General features: G+C 46.2%; 1 protein-coding gene across 1 annotated transcript; it reads left to right on the top strand.

The window, feature by feature from the left end:
- Positions 1-2,680: 2,680 nt before the first annotated feature.
- ODF4 (outer dense fiber of sperm tails 4) lies at positions 2,681-8,801 on the top strand. Its single transcript, XM_027567656.1, has 5 exons — positions 2,681-2,720; positions 3,408-3,618; positions 7,669-7,842; positions 8,123-8,257; positions 8,449-8,801. Exons 2-5 carry the CDS (start codon positions 3,456-3,458, stop codon positions 8,631-8,633), a joined length of 657 nt encoding a protein of 218 aa, XP_027423457.1. The 5' UTR covers positions 2,681-2,720; positions 3,408-3,455; the 3' UTR covers positions 8,634-8,801.
- Positions 8,802-20,353: the final 11,552 nt, after the last annotated feature.

The raw sequence follows: 20,353 nt of genomic DNA on the forward strand, positions 1-20,353 counted from the left end.
TCTTAATTTTGCAGTTACATCTTGGTTTGTTTTAAGCACAGTGTTTTTCTATTTGTTCAGTTGGTATATACAAGGCAATGGAGTTTCGGTAGAGGCAGAACCAAGCAAGTGGGACACCATTGTTTCCCCATGTATCCAAACTCTGCAGGTCAAGGGACATTTTGGGGAAGGCAGCCCGGCAACCCAGATTTCCTCAGCATGTTATCATCAGACCATCGCACAGGCACCAGCTAGAAACTTGTTAGAAGTGTGACCTCTGCGTTGTAATGGGATGCCCGGGTCCTTAGTACACACTAGAGTTTGAAGAATAACCAACAATGACTTTCACAGGCACAAAAGGGAAGCCATCTCGCAGCTGCTCATGGACTTTGGCCGTTGACATATTCTGGCAACGTCAGGGGCCTGGGAGCTCACTGCAAAGGAGATGCGCACTGGTGTGTGTGTAACAGGGTGAGCCCGCCTGGGGTAGGGCTGTTTCTGGGTGTTGTGCAGGCAGCAGAGCAAGTCCCTGTGGACCGTTGAGGAGTGACAAATAAGCCTTTGTTGAGTCTGGGTCCACATTCTCCAGGTCGGCCCTGCCCTTGGTCACTGAGAGGCTATTGTCCCATAGGGATGTCCAGGCGTCCACGCCGTCAGGTGGGACAGTGAGCACTTTCCTTTTCGGAAAGCTCCCAGCCTTGCACTCCATTCTGGCTTCCACTCTGTCCATGTGCCGGCGAGTTACCACTATTTTTATTTTTTATTTTATTTTTTTAAGTAATCTCTATGCCCAGGGCACCTGGGTGGCTCAATTGGCTAAACGTCTGCCTTGGGCTCAGGTGGTGATCCCAGGGTCCTGGGATCGAGCCTCACGTTGGGCTCCCTGCTCAGTGGGGAGCTTGCTTCTCCCTCTGCCTCTGCCTTCCCCCCCTCCCCGGTCTCTCATGAATAAATAAAATCTTAAAATAAGTAATCTCTATACCCAATGCGGGGCTCAAACTCACAACCCCAAGATCAAGAGTTGAGAACTCCCCTGACTGAGCCAGCCAGGTGCCCCCACATTATCATTTTTTTTTGACTGCTCAGCTTCCTTTCTTTTGGGGAACTGTCCCTCTCCAAGTCCGTGTGGCTCTGGTGGGCTGTCGGTCAGGGCATCCACCTTCCCACCCAGAGGTGGACAGGTGACCCAGTTGAGGCCAGGCAGACTCTGAGATTTGGAATCCCGATCGCGAATAGACAAGGATGCAGGAGGTTGGTGGGGTACACTGTGGGGAAGCAGTGAGCAGGGGGGCCAGTTCCTGCAGAGGATTCCCCCGTGCTCCCCTGGCTCCTGGAGTGGACGTTCGGCTTCCTGTCTGAGTCTGCGTTCACTCACTATTGCCCCAAGACATTCCTTTTTGCCTAACTTAGTCAGTCTGCGTTGGTGCTTGCAACCAGAGAACTTCCACTGATATGCAGTCACGTTGTTGGCCGGGACCGCGGCTAGCCTGTAAGGCACCCTGGTGCCTCCGAACTTGTGGTTAAAAGGCAGCCCCTCTGAATAGATGTTGGGGTGGTTGTCTTGGGGGGCGCTTGCACCTTTATGAGATATCGAACAAAGCGCCTCTTCCACCCCTTAGAGGGGTGTCCCTTATTGAGCAGAATGCAGACTGGACCTCAGTTCTCACTCACTCACCCCACCCCCCGGCCGTGGGCTCTTGTGCAGTGCACATCCTGCACAGCCTTCTGTGGAGACCCTGTTGTCAGGTACCCCCCCCCCCGCCACCCTTCCTTCAGCCCTCTTCTCCTTCCATCTGCCCGTTTACCTCTTCTAAACGTTTACGTGGACAGCATATAGGCTGATAACAGCTATGTTTACTCTTGTAGACATAGTTAAGTCTTCCATGCGTTGTCCATCTGTTGACTCTAAAAGTTGAAACTCAATTAACAGTGTTTACCTTGTATATTGTGACTACATAAATAGCCCTCATTGCAGACCTAGGAATCACTAAGATTGCATTTCCTTTCTTAGATGATTTTTGATTACCTTTTGAAAAACCATATCTGATACATTCATGGGATCATAAGAATTTTTTTTAAGATTTTATTTATTTGACAGAGACAGAGCGAGAGAGGGAACACAAGCAGGGGGAGTGGGAGAGGGAGAAGCAGGTTTCCCGCCGAGCAGGGAGCCCGATGCGGGGCTCGATCCCAGGACCCTGGGACCATGACCTGAGCCGAAGGCAGACACTTAACCGACTGAGCCACCCAGGCGCCCTGAAAGCCTGTGTCCTTAACCACACGTATCACCGCCTCCACAGAGTAAACCAACTCTGGTGGGATTCAAACTCACATCCCAAATCCGAGAGGCTTTTTCCTCAGGAGAATTCCCAGGGTCTCTCCTCCCAGAAGCCGCTATAATCAGGCTGCCCCAGGTGACTCAGATCTATTTTCCTGTAACTTAAAAGGGAGGTTAGAAAAAAAAAATTCAGCTTGTGGGGCACCTGGCTGGCTCAGTCGGTAGAGCACACGACTCTTGATCTCGGCACTGTGTGGGTTCAAGCCCCACGTTGGGTATAGAGATTACTCAAAAAAATAAAATCTTAAAAAAAAGAAAGATTTCAGGTTGTGTGACACCCGCCTCCCCCGCCCCCCCCCCCCCCCCCCCCCGCCTTATCCTATGTCCTTCCCCTTCCGGTGCTGAGGGGAAAAAGAAGGGAAGTACAGAGAAGAGGGAAGGGAATGGCAACTGTCCACCGGAAGTGAGTGGAGGTGGGAGGGAGGGGAAGCGGGTAGGCGAAGCCGTGAGAAGAAGACATTTCCAAAGCACAACAGAGGGAGGCTGTTTCCCTGGGGACAAGCATCTTCTCCCTCCTGCTCCATCTGTCAGCATTTGGGGGTGAGGTCAGGGGAGAGGACCTAGGAAGAGAAGGGGACACCCTCAGAAACCACAGCTCTTAGGAGTGGGGCTGCCACGGTGGGCCCCTCCCCCACCCCTCAGGAATATTCCGTGGCAGTTAGGGGCCCTGTCCTACTGAATGGGTTGTTCTTTCCCAGACCCCAGGCCCTGCTGTGGCGCCAGGTGCTCTGCTGGATAGAAATATTTAGAAGATGAGGGACGACTGAGCCCAGCAAGAGAAGGGGGAGATGGGGTGGAGGGGAGAGGGGGAGGCAGGGGGTGCTCAAGATGGGGGCAGGGGACTTTAGGGATGAGTTCCCGGGGTCAGGGGGAGGAAGGGATGAGCACCAGACACTTGGAAAGGAAGTCGGGTGCTGAGAAGCAGGATGGGCCAGAGGGAAGTCTGGAACAAGAAGAGTGGGTAAAGAACTCACTGTCTGAGCCCAGAAGTAGCCGTGAGGCGCTCAGGGATTACAGCTCAGAGCCCCGGAAGGTCTCCATGTTGCCCCTGTGGTGGAGAATTACACACAGCTCCCGCTGGATAGCGCAGGTCCTGGCCTCAGAGCTCAGCCTGGTTGCCTTTGCCCTGCTGCTGGTCATGGTCTTCTCCAAGAAATGGCTGTGCCTCTCTCGAAGCCGCTTCTACCAGCGCTGGCCCACCAATGTCAGCACCAGAATCTACACGGCCACTCACATCATGTCCATGGGGCCCCTGCGGATCTGCAAATCCAAGAGCTGTTCCAACTCAGAAAATTGGAATGGTGAGACCCTCCCCGCCCCCCTCCCACCCCAGGGCTCCAGTCTGCCTTGGTCACTCCGTGCCCTTGTCCCCTCCTTCGGGTCATCCCCAGTGATCTGGTCTGCAGGAGGGCTTCACTGGAGGAGACCACCGAGGACCGGTCTTCCTGCCCCCATCCATTCTGTCCAAACTGCTTTGCCTGACTCAGACCATTGCTTTTGCGAAGACTCAGGGCCTGGTCTGTGGCTATAACAAGGCTGCGAGGGGCGAGGACTCTCAGTGCCGGTGAATCACTCCTTAATCACACAACTCCCCCTGTTCTATGGGGAGAAGAGCCCCAGCGAGGTGGGGATTGTCTTCCTCTAGGCTTGTGTACCTCAAGCTTCCAGTTTCAGGAGGAGCCCCCAGGTCGCTCTCCCTCCCCGGCCCTGGTCCCAGCCCCTTCTCCTCCCTTCTGCCTCAGGCCTTGCTTTTCTGGGCCCGCTCTGGGTTTTCGGGTCTGGTTTCCTCCTTCCTTCTTTCCCAGCCTCTCACGGCCCCTTCATGGCCAGTTCCTGAACTCAGTACTCCATGCTCTCCCGCACCTCCCAGCGTCGGGCCTCCTTGCTCAGCTCTTGTGCGAAACCAGAACCTTCTATCTCCGTGATCCCCATTCCGTGTCTTCACTCTGGTTAACAGTAAAAAGATAATAATAAAAATAAAAGTTACGCGGCTCTTGTTTCTTCCATTATGAGAGAAATGCATCTTTCTCGCAATAAATTTGGGGAAAAAAAGCTATCATTTATTGCATACTTATTCTATTTGCTCAATAGATCCTCAACCAACCCTAAGGAATAGGGGTGATCACCCTTCCTGTACAGATGACAACGTTGAGACTCAGATAAAGTACCTTGCTGAGGGTCAACATTTGACTGTTTTTCACCTACAAAGAGAGCAGGTTTAGAATTCTAATACAGGCGTGTCTAGCTCCAAGACTCACGGAGGCACCTGCCTTGCTCTAACGGAGCTCCTCAAAGACCAGCCCCAAGCACTCAAGTTTCTGCTAGGCTTTAAAAAAAAATTTTTTTTAACAAGTTTTGAACGGTTTTTACACAGCTGTACTTATTCTTCATAAATAACCTTATATCTTTTAAAATATTTTAAGTATTCAATTTATATTGTTTAAAAATTTATCTTTGGGGTGCCAGGCCAGCTTAGTAAGGCAGAGGGTGTGACTCTTGATCTCGGGGTTGTGAGTTTGAGCCCCATGCTGGTTGTAGAGATTATTTAAAAACAATTTAGGGGCGCCTGGGTGGCTCAGCCGGTTAGGGGTCTGCCTTGGCTCGGGTCATGTTCCCAGGGTCCTGGGATCGAGCCCCATGAGCCCCACGTTGGGCTCCCTGCTCAGCGGGGAGCGTGCTTCTCCCTCTTCCCTCTGCTCCTCTCCCCACTCATGTTCTCTCTCTTGCTCACTCTCTCAAATAAATAAATAAATAAAATCTTATAAAAAATTTAAAAATCTCTAAGGAAATTTATCTTTATGAGATGCAGTAACTGTTTCCCTATTATAAGTTAATAGATATATATATCAACTAAATAGATTGTCATCTTTTACTTGAATTCTATTTTTCTATTCTTGGTAAAATTTATTTTTCAATGTCATATTTGCAAAAAGAAGGAGAAACAAAATTTGTTAATGACTTTTTTTTTTCTGTGTTTAGTATTAATTCTTTGGTATTGATTTCCCAAAGTGGCTTTACTGGATGGAGGAGTTAAATATTTTAAGGTTCTTCATAAAATGTTCCATGTTGCTTTCAAAAAGTGTGAGAGCAATTTACCTTTCCACTAACAATGCACAAGAAGGCTGGTTTTATTGTATCTTTGTTGGCAACAACTGTTAATTCTAAATATATAAATAGATAATTTTTTCTGATAAAAAAAGTTAGTTGCATAGTTAGTTACTGTGGGAAATGCGGAACGTTTAAGAAAGAAAATAAAACTGACCTAAAATTTGCTTATATAGATATAATCACAGTTGGCATTGCCAATGGATTTACTTCCAGTCTCTTGTGTGTGTGTGTGTGGGTGGGTGGGTGTGTGTGTGTATGAGATATCTATAAATACAAATACACATATACAAATAAACATATTTATTTGTATTTTGATAAATGTATATATTTATATTTTTAAAACCACAATTCTCCATGCTCTGTGTTGCAAACTCCCCTCTGCAGTTCTAGGTATTTATTCCTGTCCTTAATATTTCTATAATATCATGAATATTTAAGATTTATTTGATTAGGTAGTATGTGAATGGAGTGGAAATGGAAGCAAAATGAAAGGTGACATGGGGGACGCCTGGGTGGCTCAGTCGTTAAGCGTCTGCCTTCAGCTCAGGTCATGATCCCGGGGTCCTGGGATCGAGCCCCGCGTCGGGCTCCTTGCTCAGCAGGGGAGTCTGCTTCTCCCTCTCCCACTCCCCCTGCTTGTGTTCCCTCGTTCACTGTGTCTCTCTTTGTCAAATAAATAAATAAATAAATAGATAAATAAATAAAATAAAATAAAATAAAAAAAAGATGACACAGCGAAGGGAGCCCCCTAATCCTGGTTCCTCGTTTCTTTCGTGACATCTTCTGTTTGGAGAGAAACATCTATCATATCATTTTTAAAAAAGGTTTATTTAGAGGTGCCTGGTGGTTCAGTTGTTAAGCATCTGCTTGTGGCTCAGGTCATGATCCCGGGGTCCTGGGATCGAGCTCCACATCAGGCTCCCTGCTAAGCGGGGACTCTGCTTCTCCCTCTCCCACTCCCCCTGCTTGTGTTTCCTCTCTCGCTGTCTCTCTCTCTCTCAAATAAATAAAAGAGATTTACTTATTTGAGAGAGAGAGAGTCAGGGGGCGGGGCAGAGGGAGAGGGAGAGAGAATCTCAAGTAGACTCCCTGCTGAGTGCGGAGCCTGACACGAGGCTCAATCTCACAACCCTGAGATCATGACCTGAGCCAAAACCAAGCGTCGGATGCTTAATCGACTGTGCCCCGCAGGTGCCCCATATCATTTTTTTTAAAAAAGATTTTACTTGTTTGACAGAGAGAGAGAGAGACAGTGAGAGAGGGAACACAAGCAGGGGGAGTGAGAGAGGGAGAAGCAGACTCCCCTGCTGAGCAAGGAGCCCGACGCAGGCCTCGATCCCAGGACCCCGGGATCATGACCTGAGCCTAAGGGAGACGCTTAACGAATGAGCCACCCAGGCGTCCCCCTCCCATGTCATTTTTTAATGAACACATAATAATCCAACGAATGGGTCCAATACATTTAACAAATCTCTCCTTGGACATATAGGTGTCTGTGCAGAGAAGATCCCTGCACACAGACTTAGTGCTGCTCTTGGATTATTTCCTTACCATAAATTCCAAGAAGCATTGCCAAGTCAAAGGGTCTTAACCTTTTACATTATTTCTGATATTTTGTGCCAGGTCACTCATCGGAAATGCTGACCTGTGGTAATGTGTGAGAGCACCTCTTCTCTCTAAATCCTTTCCTATACCAGGTGTCATCAATTTTGTCTTGATCTTTGCTGATTTGATAGGTTAACAAATCACATTTACTTGGCAATTCTTTGTATTGAGCTTCATGTGTATATGGGACTTCTGTATTTCTTCTTTTGAGAATCACACTCCAAGTCCTCTGTTTTTCATTTTCGTATGGTTGGGATTATCAAACAATCTCCATATCAATCCTTGCTTATTTAATGAGTGAAAGTGATACTTCATTGTAATCTCACAGGTGCACTTCTGGGGCACTTGGATGGCTCAGTCGGTTAAGCGTCTGGCTCTTGATCTCGGCTCGGGTCCTGATCTCAGGGTCGTGAGATCGAGCCCTGCATTGGGTCCCCCGTGCTCAGTGAGGAGTCTGCTGGTTTTTCTCTCTCAGTCCCTCTGCCCCTCCCCCTGCAAGTTCTCTCTCTCTCTCTCAAATAGATAAATCTTTTTTAGAAATGTGCATTTCTTTAGTTAACCTTTTCTCATGTCATTCTATGATATACTTTTTCTCCTTTGTGAATCCTAAGTTCGTCCCGTTTTCTCATTTTCTCCAGATAGTTTTAAGCTGTGGACAAATCACCCAATCTTCGGGGTGGCCATGATAACTTTCTGGCTGGCGCTGGTGCTGGGCCTTATCTTCACCATCTGGTTGCACCTGCCGTACCTACCTGGTCTTCAGAGCCTGCCCTTCTTTAGCTGGGTTGGGACTATCATGAGCTTCTTTGAAGGTACCCCCTGGCTCTAGAAAATGGTCCTAAGTTTCTCCCAAAACACATCTTCTTGGGTACTTTTTCCTCTTCCTTTCCTTGGGGGTGGGGTAGGGGTTTGGTGGGTGGTGGCTGAACGAAACTGGTGGTCCTTGAGAACTGAGCTCCACCGTTTCCTCTTCCCTGGAGAGGTGGGGTTGGAGGGGTTGATCGTGGTTTGTGGCTGTATCCCAGCAGATGAGGGAGAATCTCTGTGGGGTCCTCAGGTAAGAATAAGATCTCTCCCGTCCCTGTCTCCTAGTCATCCTTATTTTCTTCACCCTGATGTTGTTCCCTATTAACCTCTGGATCTTTGAGTTGAAGAAGAATTTATCAGTCCCCATCGGCTGGAGCTATTTCACAGGCTGGCTGGTGTTTGTCCTCTATGTCACCTGTGGTGAGTGGCCTGAGGGTCCTGGGCAGGAGGGGACATGGGTGGCTCGGGGCAGAGGAAGTGTGCAGGGAGGGGGGCTGGTAACCCCCAAGGACATGTTCTTAGGGATTTATCTTCCCTTTGGCCTCACCTCGCTGGCCACTTTCTTCTGGTTCTCCAAATTTCCTCTGCCCCATCCCTTTGTGCTTTTCCAGCAGCCCTCTGCTACTTCAACCACCAACACTTCTGGAGGGTGATTATGAACCGTTCCTGTGGCACCGAGTTCTGCAGCAACCGCTCCAGCCTGCTACCAAACTTGCTGAAGAAGCCGCTTGTCTCACATGCCTCTGTCACCCAGAGGGAAGTCCCGGATCCTGAGCAAAAGAAGGCATCTCCGTAACCTTGTCGGAAATCCTGCCCATTCATCTGCATCCCTGTCCTCATCCTTTCTCACAGCCTTGGGGGGCGGGTGGCCTTCATCACTGCAAGGAGTTAGAGAGGGAGGATATTACTTCTCCTCCTGTTCCTGCTTGCTTACTGTTTGGGTGATGGGGAATAAATGGTCTCTTGTTTATCATGTCTGGCTGTTGTTGAGACAAGACAACAACTTGAAGGAGGAGAGGGAGGGACAAAGAACAACTTTGTTTCCCAATTGTTCCTCCTCAGGAGACTTTTGGCACCCTTTGGTTCCCAGAAGTGCCCAATCTCTCCCATAGCACATGGGAGTTTTGTTCACCCACCACCCACCAAACCCTTACCCCACCCCCAAAGAAAGGAAGAGGGAGAAGTACCCAGGAAGATATGTTTGGGGAGAAACTAAGGACCATTTTCTAGAGCCAGGGGGTACCTTCAAAGGAGCTCATGATAGTCCCAACCCAGCTAAAGAAAGGCAGTCTCTGAAGACCAGGTAGGTACAGCAGGTGCAACCAGACCGTAGTAGGTGTGCCCACGTGTGTTACGATCCCAACAGTTGTTAGTAGGTAAAGGGAAGTGATCAGGGGAGAGAGATCACTTAGGAGTGAGTTGGTTTATTCAGAGTGAACAGCCCAAGAGCAAACAGGCCCAAGGTAAGAGGCAGGTTACCTGGGGTGCGGCTGTCCTGTGTGCATTGGGCAGCAGTCCTACTTTCTGTGTCCAGAGCAGGTGACTGAGAAGTCCTAGAGCCCTGTGCCTGGGTACCCCCAGCACCACCTCCACCTCCATCACACCTCCACCACCATCTTCACCTCCACCATCACTACCACCGGTTCCATGGTGTAGTGGTTAGCACATCTGCCTTACACTATCACTACCACCTCCACTACCACCACCTCTACTCCCTGGTTGCTATTGCTCTCCACCCAAGCCTCCCATGTTCTCCATCCTGTAACAGCAGGAAGAAAATATGACAAGGAGGAAAACCTTAGAGTCGGGCCCTAAGCTCAAGAGACAGATTGCACCTTTGGGTTATAACCCAAGTTCAATGAACACGTGCAGCACCTGCCTTGGGTAGCACCGGCAATGACTATCGGGATTCAGACATCCTGCACAGAAAGGCTGGCCACCCAAGAGAGCAGCTGTGACTGCTCTTTGTCATATCTCTGCAGATGGAGCCATCATGCCAGCCAGCTAGAGGAGGGAAGGGACAAATTATGAGCGGATTGGATAAGTTAAACTATATATATTATTAGGTTGAAACATATGATACTGCCTTTTTAGCAGTTAAATGCTGGTGATTTCATATGGTTCAACCTAATATATATGACTGATTTCTATTTGGTTTTGAAGCTCTTTTAAGATTCTTATTTTTATCATACCTGACCAGCAGTAGTGGGATTCCTAACTTAGTTCCAAGCAGATATTCTGAGCAAAGAATCGAATACATAGGCTTGAAATTTGGGCAGAACAGGCATTCCACAAATCCCTGCTCATGGTCCCCCTTGGACTCCTTCCCCCTGGTAGCAAGGATCTATTGAAGAACCTATTGAATTAATCATCCTTGGGGAAGGGACATCAAACAGAGGGATGTCATGACCTCTACTATATATATACATATAACCGGAGAAAGAGATTTTGTAATTTAGAGTAAGTCATAAACTCAAATGCCTACAGGGGCTAGGCAGGAGGGGAATTAAGTTTCACTTCTTGAGGGGAAGAATATCAAGACTCTGTGGATATATTTTATTTTTTAAATTTTTTTAAAGATTTTTTTTATTTATTTGAGAGAGAGAAGGAGATAGAGAACATGAGAGGGGGGAGGGTCAGAGGGAGAAGCAGACTCCCTGCTGAGCAGGGAGCCCGATGCACTCGATTCTGGGACTCCAGGATCATGACCTGAGCAGAAGGCAGTTGCTTAACCAACTGAGCCACCCAGGTGCCCTGTGGATTTATTTTAAAACCACCACATTCTACCTTCTGGTCACAAATTATTTACATTCTTCACACATACAATATACACCTCTCTCAAGGCCCTGAAAATCCTCATCCCAGTAGAGCATCAATCAGCTAAAAGCTCAAAATTCTACTGTGTTGTGAGGAACTAAGTCCCCGTGGGGTCGTTAAGGGTTATTCCAATAAAGCTGTGGAAATTGCATTCAGAGAGGTATACAAAAGTGAGGATTCATTATATCCACAAGTCCTAGAAGAGGGAGGCATGATATTCCACATGGAGACCACATAGGACGAGTGCCCAGAGAGCAGCCTCAACCCCGCAGACGGGGCGCTGAGAGAGTGAGGACTCACGGCCAAGTGCCTTTATTGGGGTCAGGGTGGGGCACACAAGCAAACGTATGAGGAAATTTCGGGGCACCTGGGTGGCTCAGTCATTGAGCATCTGCCTTCGGCTCAGGTCATGATCCCAGGGTCCTGGGATCGAGCCCCAAGTGGGGCTCCCTCCTCGGCGGGAAGCCTGCTTTTCCCTTTCCCACTCCCCCTGCTTGTGTTCCTCTCTCGCTGTGTCTCTCTCTGTCAAATGAATAAATAAAAATATTTAACCAACCAACCAAACAAACAAAACGTATGAGGGAATTTCATTAGTGCGTTTGAATGTTACTAGGTTATAGTCAGGGGAGGGCAAGAAGGAGAACTTGTGGCAGGAACCAGCCTCATCACACTGGTGCACCTGCTCACCTGGTGAAGTGCTCACAGCCTAGTTGTGGGGATGTTGACACATCAGGCAAATATGAAGTTTTAAGGATTTATGATACACTTGCCATCTGTTATGGGCTGAATTTTGTCTCCCCCAAATTGATATGTTGAGGATCTAACCCTTAGTACCCCAGAATGTAACTATTTGGAGATAGGGTCTTTAAGAGGTGATTACGTTAAGATGGGTGATGGGCCTTTGTCTAACCTGAGTGGTGTCCTTATGAGAAAAGATTAGGAACACAAAAAGCACCAGGTATGTGCATGCACACAGGAAAACCACGAGAGAAGATGCTCATCTGCAAGCGAGGTAAGAGAGGTTTCAAAAGAAACCAAACCTATTACACTTGATCTTGGACTTCTAGCCTCTAGAAATGTGAGAAAATAAATTTCTGTTGTTTAAACCGCCTAGTCTATGGTACTTTGTTATGGCAACCTTAGCAAAGTAATACACCACCTAAATTAGATCCAGGTGCAGATGAGGCTCTTTGGATGTAGTGCTTTAAATACAGTTGCTCTCAATCTGAATACCTGTGAACTACAGAGACTCGTGACCATCCCCGACATATCCAGAAAACAATGGCGGGACAGTCAAGGGATAATCATTACAGACGTTACTGCTTAAAAAGGGCGACAATGATGTATAATGAACACTGAGCAATGTATAGAATTGTTGAATCATGATGTTGTACACTTTAAACTGATATCACACTGTATGTTAATTATAATTCAATAACGACAGCTGGGGTGGGGGAGGAATGAGAGGGACACAGGAGTCACTGGTCCATAGCAGTTTTGAAATCCACCTGGGAAAATGTTGAAATTTCCTTGATTAAGACTCAGTCCTATTTCTGTCCAGGTGTAAGTCTCCATGGTTGTTGTTGTTTTTTGTTTGTTTGTTTTTGATATAACACGCATGCCATAAAATTTACCATTTTAGAGTACCTAATCCAGTGATTTTAGTATATTCACAATGTACAACCATCACCACTCTCCAATTCTGGAACACTTCAGTGCTCTAATTATTCTCCATTCCCCATTCCCTTCAGTCTTTGGACACTACTAGTCTACTTTCTGTTTCTATGCATTTGCTTATTCTGGCCATTTCATATAAATGGAATCATACAAATACAGCTTTTTGTGTCTGGCTTCTTTTCTTAGCATCATGTTTTCAAGGTTCATTCATGTTGTAAAATGTATTGGTACTTCATTCCATTTTATGGCTGAATAATATCTCATTGTATGGATATGCCATATTTTAACAATCCATTTGTAAGTGCATGGACATTTGGGTTTCTTCCACCTTTGGGCTATTATGAATAATGCTGTTATGAAGATCTCTCTCTCTTTTTTTAAAGATTTTTATTTATTTATTTGCCAGAGAGAGAGAGAGAGAGAGCACAAGTTGGGGGAGCAGGCAGAGGGACAGGGAGAAGCAGGCTTCCTGCTGAGCAGGGAACCTGACATGGGGCTCGATCCCAGGACCCTGGGACCATGACCTGAGCCAAACGCAGATGCTTTACGACTGAACCACCCAGGCACTCCTGTTATGAAGATTTCTGTCCAAGTTTTCATACATATGTTTTCAGCTCTCCAGGGTATATAACTAGGAGTGGAGTCACTGGGTCACATGGTAACTCTCTGTTAAACTTCTTGAGGAACTTCCAGAATGTTTCTCAAAGCAGATGTACCACTTTACCTTCCCACCAGTAATGTGTGAGGGTTCCACTCTCTCCACAGCCTGGCTAACACTTTTATTGTCCATCTTTTTGATTCTTGCCATCTTGGTAGATGTGAAATGGTATCTCGTTGTGGTTTTGATTTGGATTTTCCTAACACATTTCCCCAAGATGCATCTCCTGTGCCTATTGGCATTTTTATATTCTCCACAGCTCCACCTGCGAGGCCTTTGGTACTACCTTCTGAATCATCCTTCATTTCCACAAAAGACAGCCTCTGTTTGCAGCTGTATGACTTTCCCAGCCTACATCTTCCTAGTAGAATTTTGGGGTCCAAAGGCCTTTCTTTTCTTTTTGTATTGTTTCTATCATTTGCAGACCATGCTGGTGGTGTCTCTGCCAGTCGTATTCTGTGAAACACTCTGTGGCCTCTCGAGACTCTTACTCAGGTTCACTCCACTAGACAAACATGGCTTAATCATGGCTGATTAAGGTCAAAAATGTGAGAGCTGCATAGCTGGTTAGTTCCAGCTCAGCATCCCTCATGAATTTGCAGTCAAATTGTCGGCAAGAGCTACTCTTGTCTCCTTCCTAGGAGACTCACTCTATATGACTGTTTGCTGGAGGCCTAAATTTCTAGTCATGTGGACCAAAGGACTGCTTAAGGGTCCTCATGACATAGCAATTGGAACGTTCAAGAGCAAAAAATCTACAAGAAAGAGGAGAGAGCTACAATCTTCAATGATCTGGTGTCAAAAGTTATACATCAGGAGGAGAAGAGCTACCCCATTACCAGGGGATAGGGTGGAAGTCCAGGATTCCCATGCAGCCTCCACTCTTACTGTGTGTATGTGTATGGGGGGTTGTTACCACCTGGTTAGAATTTAAGTCTCGGTTGCCCACTAGGTCTTGTCTGCTACCACCCCGGCTAGAGGTGGGGGAGGGGGGTGGTAGGAGAGCCTGTTAAGGGTGGAAGTCCAGGCTCCCCAACTCAGCCTCTGCTGAGGAGGATGGCAGAGGGGCCATGGTTTTCCCCGTAGTGTTTGGCTGGAATAAGGCAGGCATTTTCTACAAGTTTTCTGTCTTGCTAGGTTGCCTCTTTCCTGGTCCTTTGGCTAAAGAGAGCAGACCTTCTCTCTATCTCTCTCTTTTTTGGTTTGCTCCCATTGGCATTTCCAAGTTGCTGGTTTGGCCACCACCCAGTCTGTGATACTCTGAGGCAAAAAGAAAACCTGCCAAGTTCATTGCAGTGTTGTTCTTAGGATCCAAGATCCCTAGCCAGACTTTCTTGACTCCACCTTTCAGAGTCTTCTTGTATTTGCTTTATATTTAATGATCAGTGTTTAAGCCGTATAAGAAATCGTCTATTCCATCCTGGCCTGGGCCAGACGTTCTGCTATTTTTTTCCCCACTTTTTACTACTTACTTTTTCTAGTCTCTTAAAATAGAAGCATAGATTATTGATTTTACATCTTTTTTTGTTAAAAATATATAAATATGAATTTCTTATAAGAACTAATCAATAATTCTCTTTAAGCCCTGGTTTCCCTGCATCCCACAAATTTTGATATATTGTGTTTATATTACTCAGTACAAAATATTTTCTAATTTCCCTTGTGATTTTTTTTTTCCCTTTGATCCATGGGTTATTTAGAAGTGTGTTGTTTGATTTTCAAATACTGGGGGATTTTCTCGACGTCTTACTATTGATTTCTATTTTAATAACCGTCATGGTCAAATAATATACTTTGTATGATCATCTTTTTAAATTAATTGAGACTTGCTTTATGTGCATTTAGAAAGAATGTGTATTCTGCTGTTGCTGGATACAGTGTTGGTTAAGTGTCAATTAAGCCAAGTTGGTTGATGGTGTTATTTAAATCTATATCTGTACTGATTTTTTGGGGGAGGCTACTTGTTCTATCAATTTTTGAGAAGGGAGTTAAGATCTCTAGATTTATTATTTATTAATTTATTATTATTGTAGATTTATTTGCTTCTCCCTTCGGTTCTGTCAATTTTTGCCTTAAGCATTTTGAAGCTCTGTTGTTATGTATATACACATTTAAAAATTTTTTAAATTTAAATTTAATTTACTTCAATATAGTGTATTATTAGTTTCAGGGGTAGAATTTAGTGTGTATATACACATTTTTAAAAAAGATTTTATTTATTAGAGAGGGAGAGCGAGAGGGAGGGAGAGAGAGGGAGGGAGAGAGAGGGAGGAAGAGAGAGCAAGCGGGGGGTGGGGCAGAACGGGGAGGGAGAGGGACAAGCAGACTCCAAGCTGAGCGCACAGCCTGACCTGGGGCTCATGACACTGAGATCATGACCCTGAGATCATGACGAGCTGAAATCAAGAGTGAGATGTTTAACCGGCTACGCCACCCAGGCACCACAAGAACTCCATTTTTCTAGAGGCCGAATAACATTCCATTGTATGGGTATATCTCATTTTGTTTATCCATTCATCCATTGATGGAGAGTGGGTTGTTTCCACCTTTTGGCTATTATGAATACTGTTGCTGTGAATCAATCTCATATATGTGACTTTAAGCCAAAGAGTCTGCTGGATTCAGTAGTAGCCACTTATTTTCCTATGGTGGCCATTAATGCTGTTCACCAAATATCTCTAGCTCTTTGCCTTCTGGGGATATGCTAAGATGGCACCTTCTGGCTCCCCTGTGATGGGATGGGGTCATGTGACTCGTTCTGGCCAACAGATTGCAAGACACACTTCTACTTCTGGACCAGAGCCTTTAACTGCCAGTGGGAAACCCTCTAGCGATCTCATTGCCTCTGCCTCAGTCAAGATGGTGGCTGATCTGTCACCCTGGACGCTAGAATGAGGAGACGTGGAGCTGAGCCCATTGCTGACCCTTGATGGATATGTAGTGCTATGGACTGAATTGTGTCCCCCCCTGTCCAAATTCACATATTGAAGCCCTCACCCCAGTGTGGCTGTATCTGGATATGGGGCTTTGGGGAAGTAATTAAGGTTAAATGTCCCCATACCAGTGGGGACTGAGCGGATAGAATTATTGTCTTTATAAGAAGAGATGCCAAAGAGCTGCTTCCTCTTTCCATCGCTGCACACACGCACCAAGGAAAGGCCTTGGAAGGGCAGGGCCAGACGGCAGTTGCCTGATGGCCAGGAAGACAGCTTCCACCAGAAACCCAACTGGTGGGTGCCTTGACCTTGGACGTCCAGCCTCCAGCACTGTGAGTAAATAAATGTCTGCTGTTTAAGCCCCCAGTCTGCGGGATTTTGTTACGGTGGCCCGTGAAGACTACGCGATGTGGTTTGAGTGAGAGTTTAGCTTGGTTGTTACAAGACTGTTGGATTTTAAGATTTTAGGGTTCTTCATTGGCACAACCCCTTTGGCTGAAGGGAAAGAGAAAGACACAGAGCCTAGTGGCTCAGTCGGTTGGGCATCTGCCTTCGGCTCAGGTCATGATCCCGGGGTCCTGGGATCAAGCCCCGCATCGGGCTCCCTGCTCAGCGGGAAGCCTACTTCTCCCTCTCCCACTCCCCCTGCTTGTGTTCCCTCTCTCACTGTGTCTCTCTGCGTCAAATAAATAAAATCTTAAAAAAAAAAAAAAAAAGAAAGACACAGTGAAGCCAAAGCTGCTCCCCTCACAAAGACAACTGCAAATCCCACAGAGCTGGGATTTCACACCTCGGTTCAAATGACGATCGGATGGCAAGGCTTGAAGAAACTGCTGATATTGCACAAGAGATATCAATTCATGTATGATGTCAGAATAACTAAAGAAACTTTTGAACAAAGGTTTTATTTTTAAGTAATCTCTATGCCCAAGGTGGAGCTTGAACCCACGACCCCTGAGATCAAGAGTTGTGGGCTCCACCGACTGAGCCAGCCAGGCGCCCTGTGAAAGAAATGTATTCTTTCACAGAAAGAAAAGAAAAGAAAGAAATTCCCCAAAGAATTTACATTCTTTGTATCTTTGATCTAATATCTTAATTCTCTGCAGTTTTATTATCATTTTCTAAATTGACTTAACTGCTGGGGCACCTGGCTGGGTCAGTCCCACAGTATAATTCTCAAGATCAGGAAATTAACATTGAATAAAACAACACTGTAATCTGCAGGCAATAATCAGATTTTGCCAATTGTCCTAGCGATGTCCAATATGACAAGAGAAAGTTATGGATCATGCACTGCATTCAGTTGTCATGTCTTTTTAGCCTACTTTAACTGGGACAGTTCCTTCGTCTTTCTTTTATTTCCTTCAGTCTTTGTCTTTCACACCTTGGACCTTTTTGAAGAGCGCAGGCTAGCAGTTTGGTAGGGTGGCCCTCAATCTGGGTTTATCTCTTGTTTCTTCATAATTAGATTCACGTAACGCATTTTGGGTAGAAACGTCACAGAAACGTTGGGTCGTACAAATGCTGGGGATGTTAATTTGATCACTGGGTTAAGGTGGTGTCTGCTAGGGTTTTCTGCCAATGATCCTGCCAAGCTTATCTCCCTTGCAAGAAGTCCTCTGATACAAAGTAGGCAGAATGGAGAATGTCCACGGGTGAGCCGCAAATCCTCTTTCAACACTCAGCTTCAGTGGCCTTTGTGCGGGGCCTTCACGGAGCCCCCCCGGTACTGACTGAGAAGTCTTTGCTTTGTCCCTGTGTCAGTAAATAGCACACTACCATGATCGGTGGCTTGGTGGTGCCTCCGCAGACCAGCACGCCTGGCACACAGCTGGTGTCTATGGACATTGAATGAATGGATGGAAGTGAGGGGTCAGAGAAGCGGGGGTGTGAGGAGAGATGGAAGAGGAAAAGCCAAGCCTGATGACAGATTTCGGGGAGGCTCTCATCCGGACACAGAAAGTGACTGCAACGGGAGGGGCAGCTCTCAGGTGTCTAGCCTGGCCCAACCCCGGTTCAGGTGGAGGGGCAGTGTTCTGGGACTGGGTTATTACTGGTAACCTGGGTTATGTGCGGAGGGAAGATCCTACTGGTCCCTGCACTTAAGGTGGCCATTTCCAGGATTCCTGCCTTGCAGAATGGCAGAAAGAGAGGAGCTGTCCTTCAGGGAACAGTACGCTCGGGGCTGAGGTGGAGCGGAGCGGGAAGAGAAGCAAACATCTGGTTGTTGGATGACTCACCAAAGTTAGGAGGGACCTATCTGTGCAAAATGCCAAGAGGCAAGGCTCACAAGAGCTCATCTGCTGCTCACGCACATGGTCCTGTCAAGGGAAGTGCCTAAAAGTGAGAAGAAATCCGAGGCCAAAGTTCCAGATGTGGAGAAGCTATTCTGAGCAAGGAGCTGGTCAACAAAAAGGATGTCACAGTTCAAATGAAACAGAACAGTGGATTCTACGAAGGAGACTCAGGGAAGTGAAAGGCAAAATATTAGGACTACATTTTAGATGGGAAAAGGTAAAATCTAATTAGATCCAAATGAAAAAAATCGGTAATCAATTATAAATAGAAAAAGTAGACATAAAATAAGCAAGCTTCTGAAAGGCAAAGTCTCATACTAAAACGGAAGGCCAATTTGCTCAGGAAACTCTTATTTCCTGCCCACTTTGTTTGCTTGGAAAACACAGGAGAGCAGACCATCTGGGGTAATTAATTCTGGGGTAAAAATGTCAGAACCTGGGTAAACAAAGATTAGCGCCAAGATAAAAACAATAAAAGGAACCAGGAACTAAAAGAGAAACCACGTTTCAATAAATTCAAAGGGATAGAATTCTGGACAAAATTCAGAAGAAGATTCCAGGGACAAACCGATTCTGCCATTGGTTAACTTTTTGAACAAGAGTCCTGGGGAGGACTCTTGCTCTTTCCTATTTAAAAGTACCTCAGGTTTTAAATCAATTTCTGTAAGATGCCCACAAGTCAAGCAGAAAGATGTATAAATAGCATTTAAAAACAAACTCCTCAACACCCCCTTCAAATACTACAACCCAAAGCCACGGAACTGGAAAAGGTTAAGGTAACTGGGTCGAGGTAATTAGCCTGCATGGTGACTGAACCTGGCGTTGGCAAACCGTGCTTTAATGGTCTGTTGCTCTCATGTCTAAAAGGCATGTAACATAACTGGGAAGCAAGTGTGTAAGTCAGGTTCTCGAGCACCTTCCCTTGCTCCTCTTGGTGCTAACTCAAGAGCACTCCAATGCTTAGCTTCACAAAACCACTGGGAACAGCATCTCAGAAATATCAGAAGAAAAATGTCCCTTCTTCTCCTAGAGCTGCAGAAAAGCAGATTTTATTCCAGAACATAAAGCTAGTTCTGATAAAGTGGTAGATGGAGAACTTTCACTAAAGCATCATTCTCTGAGTCTCCCATCTTCTCTCACCTTCTTGGAAGCGGGGACATGAGCCCTGATGGGGAGTTTCGGCGTGGGGGTCCTAGGAAGTGCGAAAGTACAAGAGGACAGTTTCCACATTACACAGAGAGCAGGAAGAGCACTCTCAGATGGGCTGGTTCAATCATCTGGTTTTGGTTGAGGGAACCAAGTCTTGGCAAGTATAAGTGACTCTGGCAAGAGAGCCTAGATTGGCTGATGGCCTGACTCTCTCCCTAATGCAAGTGCAATGGAAAAATTCACATGCCGAGTCCTGAGGCCACACACAGAACTGAAGCTGCTCATCGTGCACGAGTCAGTACCACACTGTGTGCCAACTTGCATATCAAGTTTGGAGTCAGGGTTAATGCATTTTCCCATGAGCAACAGGCACCACTAGAAATTCGTGGGCAAGAAAGGTGGTTGTTAAGAGCTGACCTTGGACTTAGAAAGACTTGGGTTTGAATCTTGGGCTAGATGCCCTTTCCAAGCAACATTTCCTCCTCTGTAAAAGAGAGAAATTAAGTCAAGTTGCTTTGTTACTTAAACTTATTTCTTCAGCTTCAAACCACTTTATAGGATTGTAAGGAATAAATAACAGAATAAATTCAAAGCACCTTAGCATTGAAGATAAATCGGCATTCAGTGGTGCTTACTATTATTGTGAGCAGAGCTTTGCTTCCACAGATTCATGAGGCAGATTGTCTCCCAATTTAAGCAAGATAACGGGAGCCTGACTTAGGGAAATGGAGACATGGTAATAGATATAAGAGACATTTCAGAGTTAGGGTATCAGTTATCTGTTATTGCATAACAAACCACCCGCAAACTTAATAGCTTAAAACTACAACCATGTATTTTTCACATGAATCTGTGATTTGGCCAGGGCTTATCTCTGTTGTATACAGCATCATCTGGGGAAGATCAACTGGGAGCTGGAGGGTGCGCTTTCCAAGATGGCTTACTCACATGGTTGGCAAGTTGGTTCTGGCTGTTGGTGAAG

This window comes from Zalophus californianus, chromosome 16, assembly GCF_009762305.2.
Source record: "Zalophus californianus isolate mZalCal1 chromosome 16, mZalCal1.pri.v2, whole genome shotgun sequence".
NCBI classification, from domain to species: domain Eukaryota; kingdom Metazoa; phylum Chordata; class Mammalia; order Carnivora; family Otariidae; genus Zalophus; species Zalophus californianus.

Coding starts and splice junctions, on each gene's coding strand:
- ODF4 (XM_027567656.1), top strand. CDS start 3,456: ATGGTCTTCTCCAAGAAATGGCTGTGCCTCTCTCGAAGCCGCTTCTAC. Junction 3,619..7,668: donor CAACTCAGAAAATTGGAATG/GTGAGACCCTCC, acceptor CATTTTCTCCAG/ATAGTTTTAAGCTGTGGACA. Junction 7,843..8,122: donor TATCATGAGCTTCTTTGAAG/GTACCCCCTGGC, acceptor CCTGTCTCCTAG/TCATCCTTATTTTCTTCACC.